The 21,860-nt window shown below is 44.3% G+C and overlaps 1 protein-coding gene across 2 annotated transcripts in view; it reads left to right on the top strand.

The window, feature by feature from the left end:
- The window catches only part of boc (BOC cell adhesion associated, oncogene regulated), a 23,636-nt gene extending 2,730 nt beyond the window's left edge, over positions 1-20,906 (top strand). The window contains exons 2-18 of one of the 2 annotated variants that reach the window (XM_079360806.1): positions 7,651-7,779; positions 8,470-8,742; positions 12,496-12,642; positions 13,333-13,476; positions 13,627-13,920; positions 15,005-15,280; positions 15,368-15,636; positions 15,738-15,903; positions 16,271-16,330; positions 16,629-16,838; positions 17,194-17,369; positions 17,493-17,715; positions 17,928-18,113; positions 18,215-18,426; positions 18,554-18,642; positions 19,003-19,154; positions 19,808-20,906. In XM_079360806.1, the coding sequence (XP_079216932.1) occupies positions 7,668-7,779; positions 8,470-8,742; positions 12,496-12,642; positions 13,333-13,476; positions 13,627-13,920; positions 15,005-15,280; positions 15,368-15,636; positions 15,738-15,903; positions 16,271-16,330; positions 16,629-16,838; positions 17,194-17,369; positions 17,493-17,715; positions 17,928-18,113; positions 18,215-18,426; positions 18,554-18,642; positions 19,003-19,154; positions 19,808-19,977 (3,159 nt within the window). In that variant the 5' untranslated portion in view covers positions 7,651-7,667 and the 3' untranslated portion in view covers positions 19,978-20,906. The remainder of the gene's footprint in view (positions 1-7,650; positions 7,780-8,469; positions 8,743-12,495; positions 12,643-13,332; positions 13,477-13,626; positions 13,921-15,004; positions 15,281-15,367; positions 15,637-15,737; positions 15,904-16,270; positions 16,331-16,628; positions 16,839-17,193; positions 17,370-17,492; positions 17,716-17,927; positions 18,114-18,214; positions 18,427-18,553; positions 18,643-19,002; positions 19,155-19,807) is intronic. The other variant, XM_079360807.1, reaches the window with a different exon arrangement.
- Positions 20,907-21,860: the final 954 nt, after the last annotated feature.

Here is a 21,860-nt window from a genome sequence, read left to right on the forward strand (position 1 = left end):
CCTTTACAGCCTTTCTCCATGCTCTCATCTCTCTGTCCACCCTCTCTGCCTTATCTCAGTTTCCTAATGCGCCTTCTTTCTGTTTTTCATATAATATTTCACTCTCTGCTTTTCTCTTCCTTCCTTCGTCTCCCACTGAGACTTCTAGGGCCTCTCTCTCTCTCCTCTCTCTCCTCTCTCTCTCCCTGTTCTGGTTCCTGCTGAATAATGGGGAGAAATTGCTCTTGATTTATAATTGGTTCCATTCACTCTGATGCATGAGCTGCCAAAGAAGTTTGGGGGCCCCTTTTTACCCCTCTCTCCTCCCTCCCTCCCTCCTCCTCCTCCTCTTCCTCGGCACGACGCAGGAACACACAAGGAGAGCAGGCTGCGTGTATGTACAGCGATGAAAGTCTATATGAGCGTGCACGGCTGCCGCGGCGTGGATGCAGTTTATCTCTCGGGCTGCAGATAAGTGGTAGTCTGTTTTTTTTTTGTTTTTTTGCGCGCGCGCGTTGGGAAAACTTCCTGAGGTCTGCATATTTATGTGCCTCTGTGAGTATACTTTTACCATGTAATCGGAGTTTGCGTGATTGCTTGCTTATGTGTCATCCAGTGTGTGTCTGTGTTTGTGTGTGAGGGGAGAAGACACGGAGGGAAAGAATGGTTGTGGCTGAATGAAATATGTAACTTTCTAAATAGTGCTGTGGATGCATGTGTATTAGTTAGCTTTCTGACCTCTGTATTAGATACGTGTGTCTTAAAACCTTTTTTTTTTCACATTAGCTTGTTTGTTTGGACTTTAATTTTCAAAAAAAAAATTAAAGTCGACTACATTATCAATCACAGCCAAGCGAGCTCTCCCTTTAATCAAACCTTCTATCTCTGTCCTGCCTTTGTCACCCATATAAAAATATGGGTGACAGACATACTTTGTTTCCCTTTTACATTTTCTGACTCTCCTTCTGTCCCTTCGTCCCTCAGTCGTCCATCTCTCACTGCACCAAGCATCCCATCTCTATCCTTTCCATTATTCCAGATAATGTTTTCCTACTACCATCCTCTGCTCTACTCTTTTCTTCCATCCTCGTTTCATCTCCAATCTCCTCCTTCTTCCATCAGTCTGCCTCCCCTCCTCTTCTTCCACCCCTGATCTTTCCGTCTTTCTTTCTATAAGTTCATCCTGTTCCTTCCCTTCCCCTCTAGCCATTTGCTTGCCAGCTTATCTTTTATATGTTTCCATCAATGTTAATGTGATGGTGCAGTGTCAAGTCGGTGGGAGAAACTATATCATGCCCTCTATCGGTGTTTCTTTACATTCTTATTCTTTGTTCTCTCTCCTCCTTTTTACCTCTAAAATCTTCATCCCATCGTTTATAGCTTTCAGCCTCTTCTTCCCTGCCTTCTCTTTTTTTTCTTTTCAACTGCATCTTCATTCGTCTTCCTCCTTCTTTCTCCTCTGCTTGTTCTTCACCTATTCCTCCACCCTCAATCTGATTGGCTGATGGCACCTTCATGACTGTCAGGTCCTTTCTATACACAGACTCAATGATCCTGTGCTGTTCCCATCGCCTTGGTGTGCATGCTGGCATCCATCAGCACCAGAGGAATGTGTGTGTGTGTGTTCACCGTGGTTGGTGCAGTAATTAGCTCGCCGTGGTTAATTCTGCTTCGTTATCTAAATTATGCAAATGCTTCAGTGCCTAATTGATTAGAACGCCCCCCCCCTGCCCGGCGGCCCTGTCCACATCGCTCTTGTTAATCCTTGAGACGCTCTGTAGCTCGTTAGTGTCAGATCATGGAGGGGGGGGGGCATATAGCTCGTTAATACCTTGTGAAACGTGTGTGTGTGTGTGTGTGTGTGTTATGAAGGAGGAGGATGGGGTGAATTCTCAACCTCGTTAGGGATGCTTAGATGCTTTGATGTGTAATTTTATGGCATGAGAACGAGCGATGTCTCGAGTAGAGGATTTGGACTGGCCCCCCTCTCCACCTGTTGGATTCGAGTTTTCATGCCAAGATAAGACTCCAGAAGGTTCTCTTGTCTGGGAAACGCTTTAAGACTTTTTTTTTTCCCTGCCAAGGTTTAGTATCTGTGAAAAACAACTACAAAGATTCTTCTCCTTAGTCCTGTGTTATCAATGGTACTTTGAAATGGAGGCAGGCCCATCATGCAATAACGTATATACTTTGTTCAGCTATAAGGAGATGATCTGTGCCAGAATAAGAGTTGACAAAGCACTTAAACAGATCTTGCCTTTTGCCACTCATGCTAAATATGAAGCAGTATGTATATGCTTGTATGCATGTGTGTTTTTTTGGTTTTTCCATTTTTTTTTTCTTCTTCAAAATGAGCTTCTTTTGTGCTCATATCAAACCACTATCAAATCAAGTGTTGCACGTTTCTGCCTGCTGGCTGGACAAAACATGAAAACCAACGGCTACGTAATGTTGTACAAAGCAACTGTTCAAAAACTGTTTGAAAAAATAATAATGAAAAAGATCAATAATGAAAAAAATTACAACTTGAAGACAGAGATGGAGTATTTTCTGGACACGAAACTTCAAGGAGTCGCCTTCTATGATGTGGGAAATTGGACTAGTTAGGTTCTCCGTTATCAGAGAATTGAAACCTTTCATTTAACAGTTAAGAGTCGTCCATTTAAACGTTTCTTTGCTGCCCCTTGCAAATAAAGATGATCCTTTAAACAACCAGAGAAAACCTGATGTGACCAAGACTCTCATGTAGCTGTGTGAGATCAACCAATCGTGCGCTGAGAGCAGATAGTCATCAGTCAAAGCATCAAGAGTCTGATGCATCTTCCTCCAGTGCCTTTAATGTAAAAGATCCCCCCCTCCCCCCCCCAAGGAGATTCCAGCAATGTACCTGAAACTCCTTCTCCCTGTTTTAAAAACAAAATATGGGGAGAGACAGCAAAAGTAAGTCAAAGTTGGATGAAGCCATTTACTTTGATTATTCTAAATCAAGTCATTTCCATCATGTAGGTCAAAGAAGATGCAGGATGAAGTTTGATATATTGAACAAGTTTGCATTAACAATGTTTTATTTTTTTTTGGATAGAAATACTAGTTTTGCACCAGGTGACATGGATGGACAGGTTAGACAGGATGGTTCGATGGGCACCAGGGAAGGTGAATGGTTAAGTACTAAGAACAACAGCAAATCAGGACAGAGGAACCAGAGGACGGCACTTTATTTGTTAGCAAAAATATTCAACATCCTACTACTTTTTTTTTTTTTTTTTTTACAGTAGTCTTCTGTTGTTGTGTTGTTGCTCCCCCCCTCTGTGTGGACGTCTGTTGGTAAACCAGGGGTGTTGTTTTTTTGTTGACCCTCCTGCACTGTGCTCGAACCTCGGGCCAAACCGAGCGGCCGGCGAACAGATTGAGGGAGTGAGGGGAAAATATGCTGGGACATTAAGCGGCGCTCTCACACACGCTCTCTTAAACGCACCCTCTTATTGACGAGGCCCTGCTCTCTCTCTCTCTTCCTGCTCGCCCGCCAGTTCACATCCTCTCTATTAATTTAAGTAGCCGTTCTGCTTTCTCAGTCAAACCTCCCCCCGCCTCCTAACCCCCCCCCCCCCCCCCCCCCCCCCCTCACCCATCTCACATCAATCCATGACGGCACTAACTCTCCCTCTCCTGCTCCCCAAACTCTCAAACCTCTTGGTCATGGAGCCCCCTCCCCACCCTCGGTCATTGAGCGGGGCCCATCAGCTCTTCCCCTGGCCCTTCAGAGTAGCGTCTCCCCTTTCTCCAGGGGTCCACGGGGTCTTTGTCCGCGCGCCGGCTCACTGCTTTACAATGACTCTCCACTCTATTAAGGTGCGTTCTGCCTGTTAGCGTCGCCAAGGGCAACCGGCCTCCCGCATGGCAGCTATGCAGAATGGCATTGTGGTCCACAGGCCCGAGCGGGGGCATTTGAATCCCCGGCACTCCTCACACTTGACACCGCATGTGTTTATCTAAAGGGGGGGGGGCTTTGTGGTGTTTGGAGAACCTCGAGGCAAGAAGGAGGAGGGGTGTAAAAAGACGTAAAACTCAGAGAGGGAGGGGTCTTTGGGGAGGTGATAAATATTCAACAGCTCAGCTCCTCAGAAGGAGTTTCTACCCTGCCACCCCTTCACCACCTCCACCCTCATCCTCCCTTCCCTCCCGTGTGTCCTCTTCATGCCAGAAAGCAGATGGAATGTGAGTGGTCGGGGTGGAGGCTCCAGTCTGGTTTTATCCAATTAGCAGGGTTGTCAAAATGAATTTATCCACAGAGGCAGGGGGACAATGGAACTGGCAGTGGCTCCGTGGAACAGGGGCCCCCGGTGTCTTTACTTAGCACGCTCACAATGAACTTCTGTCAAGTGACTCTCACACAGCGACATATAAGGCACTTGCATACCTACACTCATGATGCATGCCTGCACACTGCGGCCGCAGGCTGGAACGCTTAACTGCCTCTGCCCCTCTCAGTCCTCTGCGTGAAATACACACCAAAAATGGACACACACACACTCACACACACTCACACACACCTGTAGTCAGAGCTGTTTACTTTGTGTTGGGTCCAAGTCAAGGCCCTGTTGTTTCCATTGTATACGTTTGCTCATCTCATAGTGTAACCCTTTAAAACACATGAAGTTATGTAGAAATATTAAGTATTTGATTTGAGAAACTGAGAAACTGATTTATAAGGAATCCTGTTTCACCGTAGTCCATCATCAGGAGCTCATAGTGGTAACAGGAACAGCTTGACTCTTCTCTAATCATATTTCTGGCAGGTTTCAGCACTCCTCACTCCGCTGTCACTGAAATATGTTTGAACACCACAACGCAGCTCCCACAAAGTGTTGTGCCACGCAGCGTTGTTCCTCGCTGAAACCAAACGGTCCCAGGCTCGTGTTCACGCACACATTCCCTGGCTTCTTGATTTAGGGGAGCTGTCTGTGTGTTCCTCTGCTCTGGTTTTTATCAGTCTCGCTGATGCGTAGGAGGCTCTTCTCCCTCTCTCTCTCTCTCTCTGCCTGTGTCTTCTCTGGGACGGATGGATGGAAAAAGTTGGACATAGATGTCAGGCCAACTTTTCATCTTGAGGCCGGGTATCCGCTAAGAAAACACAGGACCCAGCTGACTAATGAATCAGACAGACAGACACATGCTCGGAGCAGGGAGGCTGTTTTTTTTTTTTAGGGAGTGATGATGTACGAGGAGCCTTGTCACACCGCTCCTCTATGAATGTTTTATCTCTGTGCCTGTATCGCCTCCTGTCTCGCATACAGAAAAACAGACGTGTAAAGAGGTGTCCATTGGCGAGGCGGCGTGTCCCGCTGTGGACTACAGTTAGAGTCCTCACTGCTCGGACAGTTGCTCCATACAAATGTCTTTTATGGGCAGCTGTCCCGAGTCATGTACATATAGCGACCAGCTTTAGAGGCCACAAACTTACCGCTTTAATTTGCGCCTGGTTGAACAGTACTATTGTTTGTTTACTGGCTGAGCCCACCACTCATTGGCCTCTCTTACTCGACCAATGAACAAAGGGTATCCAACTCACCATTTTTTTCCCCAATAACATAATTGAGAAAAAGCAAATTCTCACCATTATAGATGTGCTAATAGCATGTATTTATTAGGCAACAGTGATTCAGTGAGTGTATCACACAGATCACATTCTCAGTATATGACATTGTTCCACCTACTGTCATTTTTCTAGCTGTCACTTCACTAGCACTGTGCTGTATGTTCTGTGCTGTTTGTAGCGGTAGCAAGCTGATGAGTCACATTTCTGTGTAATGATGTGGTTCAACATCAAGAAGTCAGCGTGGAGGAGCGTTTAACAGCTACATATCCACATATTCTCTTGAGGAGTTCCCCTTAACCAACGCAGTGCTCAAAGACCAGAGAAAATAGGATTTTTTGGTTCCTTCCGTGGGATGTCTGGGCGACGATGTCACTCCCGAGGTGAACCATGTTCCAGTAACAGGTTGGCAACATGGACGCCATCAAGAAGCGTCTTTGACAACATGTCCACGGTACTATTGGTGTGATTGATTTCATAACACAAAAGCAAGACTAAGTTGCAAAAAAAAAAAAAAAAACACACTGTTGATGCAGCCAGCAGCCATGTTGGATTTTAGCTTCCCATGATGTTCCTCAAATTTTCAGAGTCGAAGTTTCACCTCCAAGAGGACGTTTCTGACGATGCCTCTGACTGGCAACTCGGAATTTCCGACTTCCGAGATCAAATGGAATGAACCATGAAGCTCACATTATTGTGCACAGCTTGTTTTACTGCCCCTAGTGGCCAAGAGCGTCAGACAAAGTGGCTTTGATACTTAGTAAACTATGAGTGGAGGGATTTCCCTGCTCTGTATTTGTTTAAGTTAGGGAGATTCTGTAAATCGCTACGCATGTCCTGAGAATTAACGATCTGAAATAGTTTACACACATTCAAAATAATGTAGCCAAGTAATGTGTGGTCATGTGTGTGACAGTTGGAAAAGTTAACAGCGGTGTTTCCAGCGGCCTGCTGCGTTACTCATTTTCAATAAACGTGCCAGGCAGCTTTACATGTTCACTGCTGCCCATTTGATGATGAAGGTGCACTGCAAGAGTTTCCATCCCCTTTCTCTCCTGCTCTGGCCTCTTATGGGCGTGCGTTCTGCGAGCAGTCCCTCGTCTCCGGGCTTCATTAATCACCCCATAGCCAAAATAAGATCAAGAGAAATATGTATGAGAAAGTTGAGCGGCTTCCATTTTAACTTTATCAGCGGAGGATGCTCTTGAGTTAGTGCATGTTCAGCAACATGCGTGTGTATGAGAGCGAGTGGGAGAAATAGAGATTCTGCTTTTTTTTTTTTTGCAGGACCACCCTCCTCATCCTGACGGGAAGTTGTTAGTTTAACCTGACAGGAAAGAATTTGGGAAACTTGGCAGCAGGCGACAAGGGAGAGAGAAAATCTCCCCTCTCCACATTTAACTGTTAATAGACTGGCCCTTAACCATCCTCTTCTCCATTTTCTACCCAAACTATCCTTCCTCCGTGTCTTGCACACATCCCACACCACTGGTATATATTCCCTCCCCCATGCCCTCCACGTCCTGCCCCTCATTAGTTGTTCTTTGTCCCGACTCTGAATGCACCCTGTGTATTTTCCCCTTTCCTCCCGCTCCCCCCTCCTCCTCCTCCTCCTCCTCCTGGACCCTCTACCTGTATCGGTTACACCTGAGCGGGAAGGTGGAGGGCTCGGGTTACGGCCTGCAGAATGAGGGCGCCCCTTTGATGAACGTGCTCTGGATGGGTGCGGGTGCAGGCGGGGGAACATGGGGTCAGAAGTGAGATGGGGGCTGACAGAAAAGAAAGGCTTTTTTTGTGTCTGAAGTTTCTTGTGCTGAGGGTGCTGCAGAGTGCACCGCCCTGCCCGGCTTGTGTTTCACTAATGTCTGCCTGTTTGTGTATGTCAGATACGTTTTGGTATGGATCAAGATAGCTTGTTTAGATGGATGATGCAGTTGTGTTTTGGTGGCTTTGTTTTCCATCCACTTCTGTGGGTGTGTTTGTTTCAGTCTGAAGAAAGTAGTTTATTCTGTTTGTTTAGAGTGAACAGAGTCTGTAAATGACCCTCTGACCTTTCTCTTCTTCTTTGTGTATTTCAGGGGGCAGTGTATGGAAGATGTCTGGAAAGAGAGACTGGACTCCTTGGATGAAAAAGAGAAGGGCTCCAGTGTTGTGCGCTCTGGGTGCAGTACTACTATGCTGTCTGCAGAGTGCTGCCTCAGTCACTGGTGAGTACATATAACTGAGATTTTAATACTGGATCTCTGTAAAATGAAGTCTCCCTGCAATGTACATTACCATCCTCTCCCATGCTGACTTTATAAATGACTTTACTTTAGTCTTTTCAAACACCTGGTGCACCATACGTCTTGCCAGGGACTAAATATTCTGGCTCAGTCACAGGTGGGAGGTGTTTTACGTGTCTGGCAGCAGTAACAGAAGTTTATTTGAAATGAAGAAGTGGGTAGTTCACATGACTCGTACCAGCCAAAAAAAAAAAAAAATGGAAAAAGAAAAGAAGTGTTGTGTGTGGAGCTGCAACAAAAAGCTCTTGAATTGATTAGTTGAAAAGAAAAAAAAAAGTTGGCAAACTATTTCGAAGTGTATAAGTCATTTTCCAACAAAGTGACAGAAAAGGCTTTTCTTGGACTGACTTTATGATTGGTTAGACAATACAAGACCTTCATGAAACATTTTACTGGATCAAGAAAACATTAGAACAGGGTCAAGTTTTAGTAAAACCAAAGCTGAGACACAAACATACAAGAGCTCCTTTGGGTTTGTCTAATTGCATGTACGTCATAAGCTATCACAGTGCTGAGCAGTGTTTGACATGGAGTAACTGGCCATGTCTTTCAGAGCTGATTTTAATTTAGGAATAGTATTGTGTCTGACTGTCTTGAACAATTTCTCTTCAGATGAGGTACCAATGTTCACGGAGGAGCCCATGTCAGTGGTGCAGAAGCTGGGCGGCAGCGTGAGCCTGCGCTGCAGTGCCCGACCCACCTCCGCCAACATCAGTTGGCGCCTCAACGGCCAGGAGTTTATGGATGGAGATCTGGGTGTAGTCCTGGGACACGACAGCCTGTTCATCCCTGCGCTGTCGAACCTGACCGTGGGCAGGTACCAGTGTGTGGCCAGCACAAGCGTGGGAGCTCTGGCTAGTGTGCCAGCTAACGTCACTGCTGCTAGTAAGTAAACACTTTCAGGCTAAGACACAAACAAATGGGTGCTGTTTCTGTTTTTGTCACTTTATTTACTTGACTTCATTATTTCCTAGTTACAAATGCTTCAATACCGTTTTTCTCCTGATACCGACACCGAGGCTACTTCCTGTTCATGATCAGCACTGATACAAGAGGAATTAAAAAATATTCAACACTTCAGATTTGATTTATTTATGTCAAACGTAACATAAGACAAAGGTGAACATAAAAAAACTAGACACAAAAATAAATAATAATTAGAAACAGTGGAAAGTATAATTCAGGACAAAATATAGAAAGAAAGAAAACATTTGAATAATAATCTATTTTAAGTTACATGACTGCAAAGGGCTATCATGTAATATAATATGAAAATGAATTTATATGGTGTATATATTTAGTTTTTTAAGTGTGGACATCTGTGACTAAAGTAACACTGACAGTTGTTTGTTTTTGTTTCATGATGCTTTATATGTAATCAGTTGATTTTTTAGGGCTGATAAGTTATTGTGTGGTGTTGATGCGTTCTCTGTTACCAACACTTCTGTGTCAAAGGTTGAAATTAAAACTCAACTTGAATATCTAAAAGACATACTGATTCTGATGAAGCTCCCAGTACAATTCTAATAGAAACAAAATGTAATTCTCAAACGTCCTTACCTCTGAATCTTAACTAGTACACAACTGCTAACGTTGTTTCTCCCACTGCTTTGAGTCTTATCTTAACAAAGTTGAAGCAACTATTAAGACATTTTGTGCTACTGCCAGCTGCTTTTGTGTGGTGTCATATTTATCAAGCAGCTAAAGTGAATTATTCTGACTGCTCGTGTTTTTTTGGAGTCTTGAGTGCGTGGGCTTATATTTGATATGCATCATGGGACCGAGAGGGGGGGGGGGCCTGAAGCTGTGTAACTTGAACCAGAGGAATGGAGGGGACTCGGGCTGGGGCGCTGCTCAGATCTGTGGAGAGGGACCAGGACTCCGGCAGGCTGGGGGCCCCCTGCTTCCATCGGCCCCCTCTGTTCCCCACAACACCACATTCCTATCCACGGGGCCCGACAGCAGGGCTAGATAGAAATTATGGCCCCGTAATTGCTTTGAGGGTTGGGGTGGGTGGGGTGGGGGTGTGTGATGATAAGAGTGGCGTGTGTGAGGACGGACAGAGGACACACCATTAAGGCGAAGAAAAGGGTGGTGTTCAAGTGTATTGTTTTACATGCGGCGATGTGATGCATGAGGCTGCCATAGACGGAGAAAACGGAGGTGTTTTTAGGCGCGTCGAGACAAGATCCTCACACAAGATGAGACGTGATGTCACATTCTCCGTCTCCCCTTCATTGCCTCACACACACACTTTTGCACATTTCTCTCTCCCTCCACACGTCACTCCTCACCCTGTCACTTTCTCTCCTTTAAACTCCGTCAGTGATCTCTTACTATCCCTCCTCTATTTGTCATCATCAACGTCACATTTTGTATTTTTATACATATTACACACATTTATGGCAGTAAAAAAGTTATCGATAGGTCGAATGGTGGCTGTTGAGATAACCTCATGTGGAGGTAGAAATGTTCCAACCAACCCCCCCCCTAGAAAAATGTCTCTAATTAAATAACGGTCTCTCCTCCACGGCCATCCCACAAACTGCCTAAGGAATTGCTCCACGGGGAGTGTGTACGTGCCTGCCTCTCCATGTGAGCCCTCTTAGTTGTACACACATGTTATTTGGGATGAGAATAGGTTGAATCCAGACCCTCCACGCTATCCGCCTCTAGAGGATCTGCTCTCTCTTTTTGGCAGAAGTTAAAAGCTCCTCTCTTGGATTCCTGTGCAGACAATCACCTCCCCTCTGTGCAGAAAACAGACATGTATCTGCACAACGTGTACGCACAACACGTTGCAAAAACATGTTATAATTCAGACACACGCGCGCGCACACACACACACATGCCTCCTGCTGCTCCACATAAAGATGATGAATGCACTGTCTCTCTTGAAATATTTAAAGTCTGCTTTGCCAAGCACTGCTGGTGCGGGAGGTCTGCTTCTCTTTATGAATACCATCAATCCTGCGTCCCTGCCGCACGAACACACACAAACTCACACATGCACACTATCATGCATGCAAACACACCTGAGATAAACCCAGACGGGGTTCTTCCTGTAAAGAATGTTGGGCGGCATAGTTTTTTTTTTTCTCCGGGGGGGTTAAAAGGTGTAACTGAAGGAATTCGGGAGCAGCAGGCAGGAAGGTAGGATGGGTGGATGTATGGTGGAGTTGGGGGGGGGGGGGGTGTTGGCTGTAAAAACACCACCTGATTGATTTAGCAAATGGAGCGCCACACGGTCTCTCTCCAAGGTCCCCCTTAACACATAACACACACACACACTCACACACACACACACACACACACACACACACACACCACTTAGCTTGACATGTTCTGCCTGGGATTCTCATCTTTCACAAACCGAGTTGAAAAAGAGTCGGAGAAGTGCACGTGTGTGTTTTGACTCTTGATTCCTTTCACTGAAGCCCCCTCACACTCAGAGTCAGAGGTCCAACATGAGTGCTAAATAAATCAGTGAGGGTGTTTGTTCAGCGCACTCTGATGTCTTCATCAGTAGAAGGAGGCCTTAACTAAATGGTACTTATTGAATTAGAGCTGTGTACAAAAAGTCTCATCATCTGATCGTGTGTACTCACAGCTTCTTGCCAAAGAGACAGAGAGAGAGAGAGAGAGAGAGAGAGAGAGAGAGCAGCCGGTCCAAGAAAAACACACCAGTTATAGCACCTTTGGAAAGAATGAAGAGACGCCATGTTTGTTAAGAATAAATCAACAAAGGATGGTAGATGTTTATTACGTTCCTGGAGACGTTTTATTTCTCTCCTGGACTCCCTCATGACAAATGTCTTGAGTTGTTTGCCCCCCCCCAAAAAAAAATCCTGTACTGTACTCCCTCTTTCTTAGTCACCTTTTTCCTGCTGCTTCAAATCTATGAAACGGCCTCCATCCCCCCTGCTGAGTTTTTTGTGGTTTTTTTTCTTTGTTTCCCCCTCTTAAGAGCCCAGTTATGCTGTTTCCTCCCAAACCAAAACTGCATATCTTTCTTTGAAACTCTATAGCACGGACACCTCTCCCCTTTGACCCCGTGGCCAGGCCTCCGGGCCGCTCAGGCATGGAGGGGAGGGGGCGAGGGGTCAGAGGTCTCATGAGTGTCTGTGCTGTGCAGACTGTGTGTCTGCAGGACACAGTCGCAGCACATGGCCTCAGTAATCCCACTCCGGTTTCCCACACAATCTGAAGCGGCTCCAGTCGCAGTATAAAGTTTGACAGGATCATTGACGCCTTCTTGAATGTTAGACTCCACTTTTCGGCTTATCCAGAGTGATGTATAAAAAAAAAAAAAGTAATAGAATAAAACTCCTGTGACTTCCTCAGATCTTTGCGAAGCAAAACAGTAGGACAGAACTGACTTAAAGGAAGAAGAAGAGGTTTAGCTTCCAAAGAGGGAGTGCAGTTTTCATACAATAAGGACAAGCTGATGTGAGAGAAATCCAGTATGGAAACAACAGTTTATTATTGCTCAGAACCTGTGGTTTTCTCCCTCTAAAGCTGAGGACTGACTGTATACATGTGCTGTTGGATGTGATTTACACTGGGCATTAGCGTGATGAAAGAAAGCCTGACTGTGTTGCAGCAAACTGACTTCTCCCTCGCCTGTGTGTTTTCCAGAGCTGCGGGATTTCGAGCCCGATGACCAGCAGGACATCGAGGTCGACGAAGGCAACACGGCTGTTATCGAATGTCACCTCCCGGAAAGCCAGCCCAAGGCTCAGGTCCGCTACAGCGTCAAACAAGAGTGGCTGGAAACATCCAAAGGTACTGAGCGGCTCCAGTTCATTAGCGTTTCCCATAATCTTTGCCGGCTTCCCTCTTGATTCCCATACTATCTTTATAATTTACCGGAATGCTATAATCCTGCTATCTGGCGCATCATAAAACCAGTGATAAGGGCTTTATCTGGAGAATGTTGAAACATGGGAATGCAGTTGTTTATTTTTGAAACTATTTACTTCTAAGTTGCCTGGAAAAGAAGAAAAGCTTCAGTGCTTTGTGGATGGTATGCTGATGATGCCTGGGAGCTGTAGGTACTGATATCTGCAGCTTATCTCGGAGGAAATGAATGCCACATTGAGAGGCACTCGCTGACTGGTCTCAGTTATACTCTGGGGCGCCACCCTGTGGTCTCTGACAATAATGCAAACATGCTATGAAACTCTCATATTACACTGAAAATTGCACAATTTCCTTCTCTGTAATGTTTTAAAAGTAGCTATAAAGATTTAAAAACCTAAAACGTCTGCATTTTTAGTCTTTATAATTCACTCTCTACATCACTTGTTTTCACTCTAATCAAAATAAACTTTCTTCATTGCACACTTGCCTTTGTAAGGCCCATCAAAAACACTTACTAGCCTGTTACAATCTGGCCATCATTCTAAGTTCTTTTTATTTATATGTTGTCTTTGTACAAAGAGCGAGGACCTGACGTATGCTTGTGTCTCTCAGGGAACTACCTCATCATGCCGTCAGGGAACCTGCAGATCGCCAACGCCACACAGGAGGATGAGGGGCCGTACAAGTGTGCTGCCTACAACCCCATTACTCAGGAGGTCAAAACATCCACCTCCGCTGACCGCCTGCGCATTCGCCGTATGTTTTCCTCTGGAATCACTCATTGTAAAAGAAAAATGAGAAGTGGAGAGCTTGTCACCGTTTCTGTAGTCGCATGTTGTACACACGGGACTCATTCACTTGTTCACTTGTGAGTACTGATTCCTCAACTGTCCGCATCTCTCCTAGGCTCAACCTCAGAAGCAGCTCGCATCATTTACCCTCCAGCCTCTCGCACCATCATGGTGACCAAAGGCCAGCGTTTGGTGTTGGAGTGCGTGGCCAGTGGCATCCCCACGCCGCAGGTCAAATGGGTAAAAGATGGGCAGGACCTGCGCTCCCATAACAACACCCGTTTTCTACTCAGCAACCTGCTGATCGATGCGGTGGGCGAGCGCGACTCAGGCACTTATGTTTGCAGAGCTGACAATGGAATCGACTCAGCCAGCTCTGCTACGGTTCTATATGACGTCCAAGTGTTCGGTGAGTCAGCTTGAAGAGTGAGGGGAAAGTTGTTTTTAGTAATGTTTTTTTTATTTTATTTTTTACTTTGTTGTTACGGCTCCTGTTACTGTCTTCTCACAGTAATAGTAGTTTTTAATGTAGAGAAAGGCATTCTGACATACAGAGTCTTATTTTTAAAAGGTACGAAAACATGAAATCTTATGAAGAGTCCTGCGTGAGTGTTGTTTTTTTTTCTGTTGTAGATTTAGTAATTACACTGACTCTGTGGGTGAGAAGCCTGGACAGTGTTTTCTTTTTATAAGAAAGACTTTGTGGAGACAGAGTTCTCTTTTCTGTAGCAGGACTTGACTGAATGTGTCTAGGTTATGGATGACTGTTTTTACAGTGATTTGTGTGTGTGTGTGTGTGTGTGTGTGTGTGTTGAGGGCTTGTCTCTGCAGCTGGCTCTAATTAAAGCCAGAGAGCTGCCGTGGCTGTAATAAGCTCTGTCTTTCCCTGATTCACAAGCAGCCAACCATCAACTAGCTGTCCTGGCCTTGCCTGCCTCACTCTAACTCGCTGTCATCCAGCCTTCAGACACGCCCACACATGCATAATTGTATTTTAACTCACACACACAGGCTCATACAAATGCTGCATTGTTATAGCTTTAACTATTTTAATAATAGATCAAACAGTTCTGTCATTTATCAAGTGAGAGATGTCAAACATAAATTGGTTCCAGTAACTTTTTCAGTTTTTCTTAATTGTAAACAGAATTTTTATTCATGTTTGACCGCTGGAATTAAAACCTTTGGAAGAGAAAATGTCCTTAATGCCAAGGAGGGGTGTATAAATTGGTTTTTGGATCAACAGTTGTGGAAAAATGGGCAAAGCCAATGTGTTTACAATGTTCAGAGAAGCAGAAAATCTCTCGTTTGGATTTTTTCTTTTTGGAATGACTCAAAATGATAATTTAATATTGAAGTCGTTTTTACATGTTGAAAAACATGAACTTTCTGTCTGTGTCTAAGACACATTACCCTTAGCACACCTACACCAACGTAAACATTCAACCTTCCAAACGAGCTGCCTCTTGACTCTTGTTTTCTCTCCCTTGCAGAGCCTCCTCAGGTGACCGTGGAGCTGCAGCAGCAGCAGGAGGTTGTGTACGGTGAGACGGTTCGCTTCATCTGCCAGGTGCGCGGTAAACCCACACCCTCCGTGATGTGGCTCCACAATGCCCGTCCTCTAGCCCCGTCTCCTCGCCACCGTCTCACCTCCAAAGGGCTGCGTGTCACCAATGTGGGCCCTCAGGATGACGGACTGTACCAATGCATGGCTGAGAATGGAGTGGGCAGCTCACAGGCCTCTGCTCGCCTCATCACAGTGTCAACTGGTAAGTCATAAAGCTGACGCATGCCTCGCAAGTTCTAGTCTTATATTTGTAGCCTTTAAACTTCATGATGTGTTTTTTTCTGTGTAGGGATCTCAACCAGAGGGAGGCTGCCCTCCATCTACCGGCCTCTCAGCCCAGATAAAGTCCTGAGGGAGCAGCCGCCTGTGAGGCCGGGAGCGGCGGGTGCCATGCTACCTATGGACTGCTTTGAACTGCCAGGACATATTCTTCCTGCTGAAGCCCCCGTCATCCTCAGTCAGCCTCACACTGGCAAGGCCGATTACTACGAACTCACCTGGAGGCCAAGGCATGAGCAAGGACCACCCGTGCTGGAGTACATGGTCAAATACAGAAAGGTACTGCCATCCGCTCACTGCTAAAATGCTTTAAGAAAATCTGATCTCAAACCTGTGAACTCTCGATACAAGTGAGTCACGCATCCGTCTCTCCCCCTCAGGTGGGAGACCCTCTGGCAGAGTGGACCTCCAGCAGTATCTCAGGGGCTCTCCACAAGCTCACCCTGGCCAAGCTGCAACCAGGCAGCCTGTACGAGGTGGAGATGACTGCCAAAAACTGTGCAGGTTTGGGACAACCTGCCATGATGACCTTCAGAACTGGCAAAGGTACATTTTCTTTATAGCACCAGCGCCTGTTTTTAAAGACTTCTTTGTTTTGTAAGCTAAGCTAGCAAGGTGGCTATACTTCTGTTAAACCTTCAATGTTTTGGGTGTTCTGAATCTTCCTTACAGTTTCTATTTTAAAGGTCCCATATTCTGGTTTCATAGGCTCTGTAGTGTGTTTTAGTGTGAGGAAAATGTGTATTTAACAAACTGGAAGGCAAACATTAACATGCTGACTTTGTTGTTGAGCTCGAAGCCCCGCTAAGAGGCCAAAGAGGGGCTTTTGCAAAGCTGTCCACTTGTTCAAATGTTTGTCATGGAGCTCAAAAACAATTCTCTGATCTTACAGTTGATGCGTTTGTGTTTTCAGGTCGCAAAGGACAAATTGACCCTCCTAAAACTCCTGCTGTTCCTTCACCAAGCCTCTCTCGTAAGTGTCTGTCCAATCTCTTACTTAGCTTCTCCTCTTTTAAATATTACCTTCAGTTCACTGAACTAACCAAAATAATGATATCTGCTAAAACAGCTAGAAAAAGATATAAATGAACGGCAAGATCCTAAACTTCTAACCCATCTCCTTTTGACTAACATCGACATTTCTTAATCTCTTTTTTTCTTTCCATCTGAAGGATGAGCTCTCAGTAAGTGATGCATGTAGCATGTTTTGTTGTCCTAGCCTTTGCGTCTGTTCTTGTCCTCCGTCTGACACTGTCCATCTTTCAATGCAGCTCCCGAAGCCCCTGACAAACCCACAGTCTCCACAGCGACGGAAACGTCAGCGTACGTGACTTGGATTCCTCGCGGTAACCGCGGCTTCCCCATCCAGTCATTTCGGGTGGAGTACAAGAAGGTGAAGAAGGCCGGAGAGGACTGGGTGACGGCGGTTGAAAACATCCCCCCATCACGACTCTCTGTGGAGATCACAGACCTGGAGAAAGGTCGGCCATCTTTCGCACGCACTTTAAACAGTGTTGTTATTATTCACAGCAGTTTTATTCCCAGTTTGTGGAGTCGGGGGGGGAGAAGGAGGACGTAGCTTATAATTACAGTGATGATGTTCTTCATAATTACATTCCCTCAGGCCCGTAAATTCATCAGTGGAATGACTGTTGTTACAGTCATCTTAGTAATTGCTGCCATCAATCAAACCATAACTGTGCCCCATTTGCTTTGAAAGAAAAACATAAAGTAAAGTGAAAACAAACATCATTAGTCAACTTAATATAAAGCTTCGTTCCAGGCAGCTTTTAGCCCCCCGAGACACATTAGCACTAATGATCTCTCTCCCTGCAGGTACGTCCTACAAGTTTCGTGTTGTGGCGGTGAACGTAATTGGTTCCAGTCCTCCCAGCGCCCCTTCCAAGGCTTACACAGTAGTGGGTGGGAGAACCCATGAGCGTCCTGTCGATGGACCCTACATCACCTACAATGAAGCCATCAATGAGACAAGCATCATTCTCAAATGGACGGTGAGGAGCTGCAACACATTAAAAAAAACAACAATATTTCTGCTTGCTATGAATTAAGATGAACGGCACTGTTTGCAGTGCAGCACTTGTTTTAATATGTGATCCATGTCTCCCTCTCAACAGTACACTCCCGTTAACAACACTCCCATCTACGGTTTCTACATCTACTACCGGCCGACAGACAGCGATAATGACAGTGACTATAAGAAGGATGTGGTGGAGGGAGACAGATACTGGCATTCAATCACCGACCTGCAGCCCGAGACGGCGTACGACATCAAGATGCAGAGCTTCAACGAGAAGGGAGAGAGTGAATTTGGCAATGTGGTGATCCTGGAAACGAAAGGTGAGCTCATCTTTTTCATTGGTCACTGAGCTTACAGGCTCAGGAAAATTCACAATGCGATATGATATAATGCGTATTCTACTGCTTCACCTCAGGAACAGGAGAGATTGCTGTATGGATATTTTGTCCCACCTCTTATCAAGAGGCAGAATATTTTCTAACTGAAGAGTTTGACTCTTTAGTTATAACATATTTTCCGTTTCGTCCTCTAGCTCGTCTGAATCAACAACGACCTACCCCCTCGGAGACCCCAGACCACGGTTTGGCAGACGGACACGGCCTTGTACCTCGGCCAGGCGACCTCCCTTACCTCATAGTTGTTATTGCCCTGGGAGCCTTTGTCTTCATCATTGTGGCCTTCATCCCTTTCTGTCTGTGGAGGGCTTGGGCCAAACAGAGTGAGTGCTCCTCACAGTTCCTCACGTCTTTTTTTTGTTTGTTTAGAAGTTGTAGTATTTGCAGATTCATTTTTGTTTACCTCTCTTTGCGCTCATTCCAGAGCAAACATCAGACTTGTGTTTTCCTGCCGTGGCTGCTCCTGTGTCGTCGTGTCAGTACACCATGGTTCCTCTTCAGGGACTTGCTCTGGTAGGCCACTGCCCACTGGACGGTCGTGTGACAGCTCCACACAGCGTTTATCCTGCTAATGGAGAATACGCTCTGAACGGCAAGCCCCATCACCCCACACACTGCCTGCCGGGGCTGCAACAGGTAAAGACACTCAAATAGGCAGTATGATGTACCAGTGAATGGTGGGGTGTAAAAACACAGTTCAATAAAGGTTATCAATATATCAAAAAGTCTTGCAGTGTTTAATCGATGACCTTTTGTTTTGTAGGAGGACGTGGACTGTGATATGGAGTGTGACACATTGTTGCCACAAACCGTTTCAAATGGACATGTGCCTCTTTATCATTACTCCAGCAGGTATGTCTGCAAACAAAACTTCTCTGAAGCAGTAACTGATTGTTTCAATGTTAATTATATAACTCTAACATGGAGGGAGAAGTAAAAGAAATCCGAATGTGTGCTTGGTCCTGTCTTTTAACCACCATGTATATACTGTATGACATGTTGAGATTGATCTTCATTAGTGTAATTAAAATAAAGTCCCACTTTTTTCTACAAAGGACAAATAGCTTAAGCAGCATGTTAGCAGAGCAGCAGCAGTGAGTGGCTCAGTATTAAGTTAAGCTGAATGCTCGCTGTAGATTGAACGTGTTAAGGTATGTTAAACTCTACCTGTTGCAGCCCTTGTATAAACATTCATCCTCTCCTCCTTCTCAGTGGTTCAGATCATCACGAACAGAACTGCTGTCTTCCTGACGACTCCACTCTGCAGCTCCTCCACTCCTCCCATCAGCATCTCGCTTCACAGGAGCTGGAAGTCGATGGCAGCGTCTGTGGTGAAGACAAAGCAGAGGACAGCATCACTCAAAGTAAGTGAATGTTTTTCTTTCAAAATGTATTGATTACTACAATACTAGTCCCTTTTTTAAAAGTGACTGACAGTCACGATGGACTGTTGTTCAACTTATCATGCAAGGCAGACAATAATGTGGAAAAATTAACATAAATGTGGCGTTTGATGTCATCTTACATTACATTTGTTTTTTTCAATTTGTTTAACTAATATTGTGTTGTAAAGGTAAACTTTGGCATTGGATATTTTGGAGGATTTCATTGACAGGTGGGCGTGTTCTCGCTGTTGGCCAGGAGTCTTTATTCCCGCCTCAGCTCCACGTCTTTCTTTACGTAGAGACAGCTTTTCCAAATAGGCAATTACATTCGATTGGCTTCAAAACGCCTCTTTAGGATTCATTGAGTGATGTCATTGAGTCTAAGTCCATGTTCTTTATAGTCTCTAGTTAAAAGCTGTAAAGTAAAATGTTTGTATTTGACCTTGAGTGGGGTATAATTTGTCACACATACTATGTTAATGCTCAAGCAGTAACTACCATGTTCCAGTTGAAGATAATGGATAAGGCATTTTAGGCATTAATCAAGTGTTCTGCTTTCCTTTTCAATATTACAAATTTATCTTAATTTTCTCTCACTGGTTCTTTCTCTCTTTCACTCCATCCTCCTACAGAAATATTGTCCTTTCCTCTTCTCTCTCTAGAGGATGAAGGCATTTTCACCACATCATCCTCAGCAGCCACAACACCACAATCCCAAGACACACCAATACAGGAAGTGAACATCCTCCCCAATGAAGCTTCTCTTGAGAACACAGAGATGGCGAACACAACAGAGGCGTAACAGACTGTTTGACAAGCAGAAGAAAACTAGAGAAAATATTTATTTTTGTATCACAGATATTTATATATTTATGCTTTTGTACATAAGTGTCTGACTGTACTGTATATAAGGTTTTTTTGTTTTTTTTAAGTGAAAGACTGTATTCACACATCACTATGGAGAAAGGGAGCACCATGTTGTCATGCTGTTTGTGTTTTCCAGGGAGGGAAATACGTTTGATTCCTCATGTTGAAGAAGATCAGTTAGGGGGGCATAAATCTGCAGGGGTTTCCTCTTACTTTAGCACTTCACGTCTTCACCCTCCTTGTGTCATTCCTCACAAAAATCCTCCATCCTTCATGTTTGGACCTTAGGTACTTAGCTTTATGTACAACTGAAACAAAGGGACCATTCAAACCAGTCTGATGCTGTAATTATGAGGTGCTTTATTGCTGTTTAGATCTGTTGCTTTGTCACATCTTCAAACAATTCTGTCATTTTTTTTAACATGTTTTATGCATTGTTCATCATTAACATACTATTAACTTGTGTATGCAACATAAATCATTCTGTCCAGTAGTGTACAAGAGATTATATATTGTATAGTTATTTATTTTTGTGATTTTATATTATTTTTTAAATCACTGAATGGGAGAGATTCTGGAAAATATCTTAAACTCAGTCATCGATAAGCTGAATTTTATCCTGCAACCACTTCTCTGTTTACTCATTTGCTGGTTACCAAAATGCGTTCCAGGTGAGGGCGCTGTGACAGGTGTGTTAGTATTATTCCTCCCTCACAGGTTGCTACATAAGTATTAGTCTTTTCCAGACATACGTGATCGAAATGAAGGAGATCCTGAATCTACACTCCCACAAGTGGAGCCAACTTGTGGTTGCACACGCTGGAGCACTATTGCATGTAAATAAAAAGCTTATGAAATTAAGAAGTGTTTGGTGCATGATTTTAGTCCAAGGATATTGTTGTACTATTGTAACAGTTCACTTTTTTGAGGTGTTCTGAAGGTTCTTGCAATAGATGTGCCGGTCCTCTGGTTTTCTTGGGTCAATTTGACCCGTTTAAAGTATAACGTGTGGTCATGAGTTGGAATACAGTTGGTTAAAATTATGACAGTAAGACAGAACGGTGGGATCATTTTACACTTTATGAACGGGTCAATTTGACCCTGGAGGACAACAGGTGTGACTATTTTCTGGCATTTAAATCTTTCACAACATCCTGAGTTGACTACTTGTCTCTGATTATAACCATAGTGACATTAATTTACAATTTCTGCTTTTTTAAAAAACTAAATTAGGTCTATCATACCACACATTACAAAAAGTGAAAAATGTTAATGTGTTAGAAAAAAAGTTCACTAAAAGGTGAAACAAATGTAATCACTTTATATGTCATGACTTATAAGCAGCCAAAACAGACCGGGTCAAGAGGTCAAAATAAATGGAAAGTCAAGTGTTTATAAATGCTTCTCTCAATGAAAGTTCCTCAAGTGTTGATTTTGGCGCCCCCTGTGGACAATGTGGTACCTGCTAGTTCTTTTAGCCGTATTATCCTGTATGAGTATCTAAAAAGTTTCTGACAAAACAAACCCCTTATTGCACAGCATTTTAAAATGGAAAAGAAAACCTGCCATGGAAACGGTGAACTGTGCGGTTTGGGCACATTCATCCTATGAGTTTGACATATCCTGTAACAGCGGTTCCAGGCTTTACAAACTATTAAACAGAAATAGTACATCAGTCTCAATGGCTTTCTTAGCACAAAATGAGGAATCGATGCTACCAGTAATTTCAATCCAAGAGTAAAAAATCTGTACAGGAGCTAAAAGTAGACAACTATGATAACTCTTTCATGATTTTTCTAAATAAATCAAAAGTGCCAT

This window comes from Symphodus melops (genome assembly GCF_947650265.1).
Source record: "Symphodus melops genome assembly, chromosome: 14".
In the NCBI taxonomy this organism is placed as follows: Eukaryota; Metazoa; Chordata; class Actinopteri; order Labriformes; family Labridae; genus Symphodus; species Symphodus melops.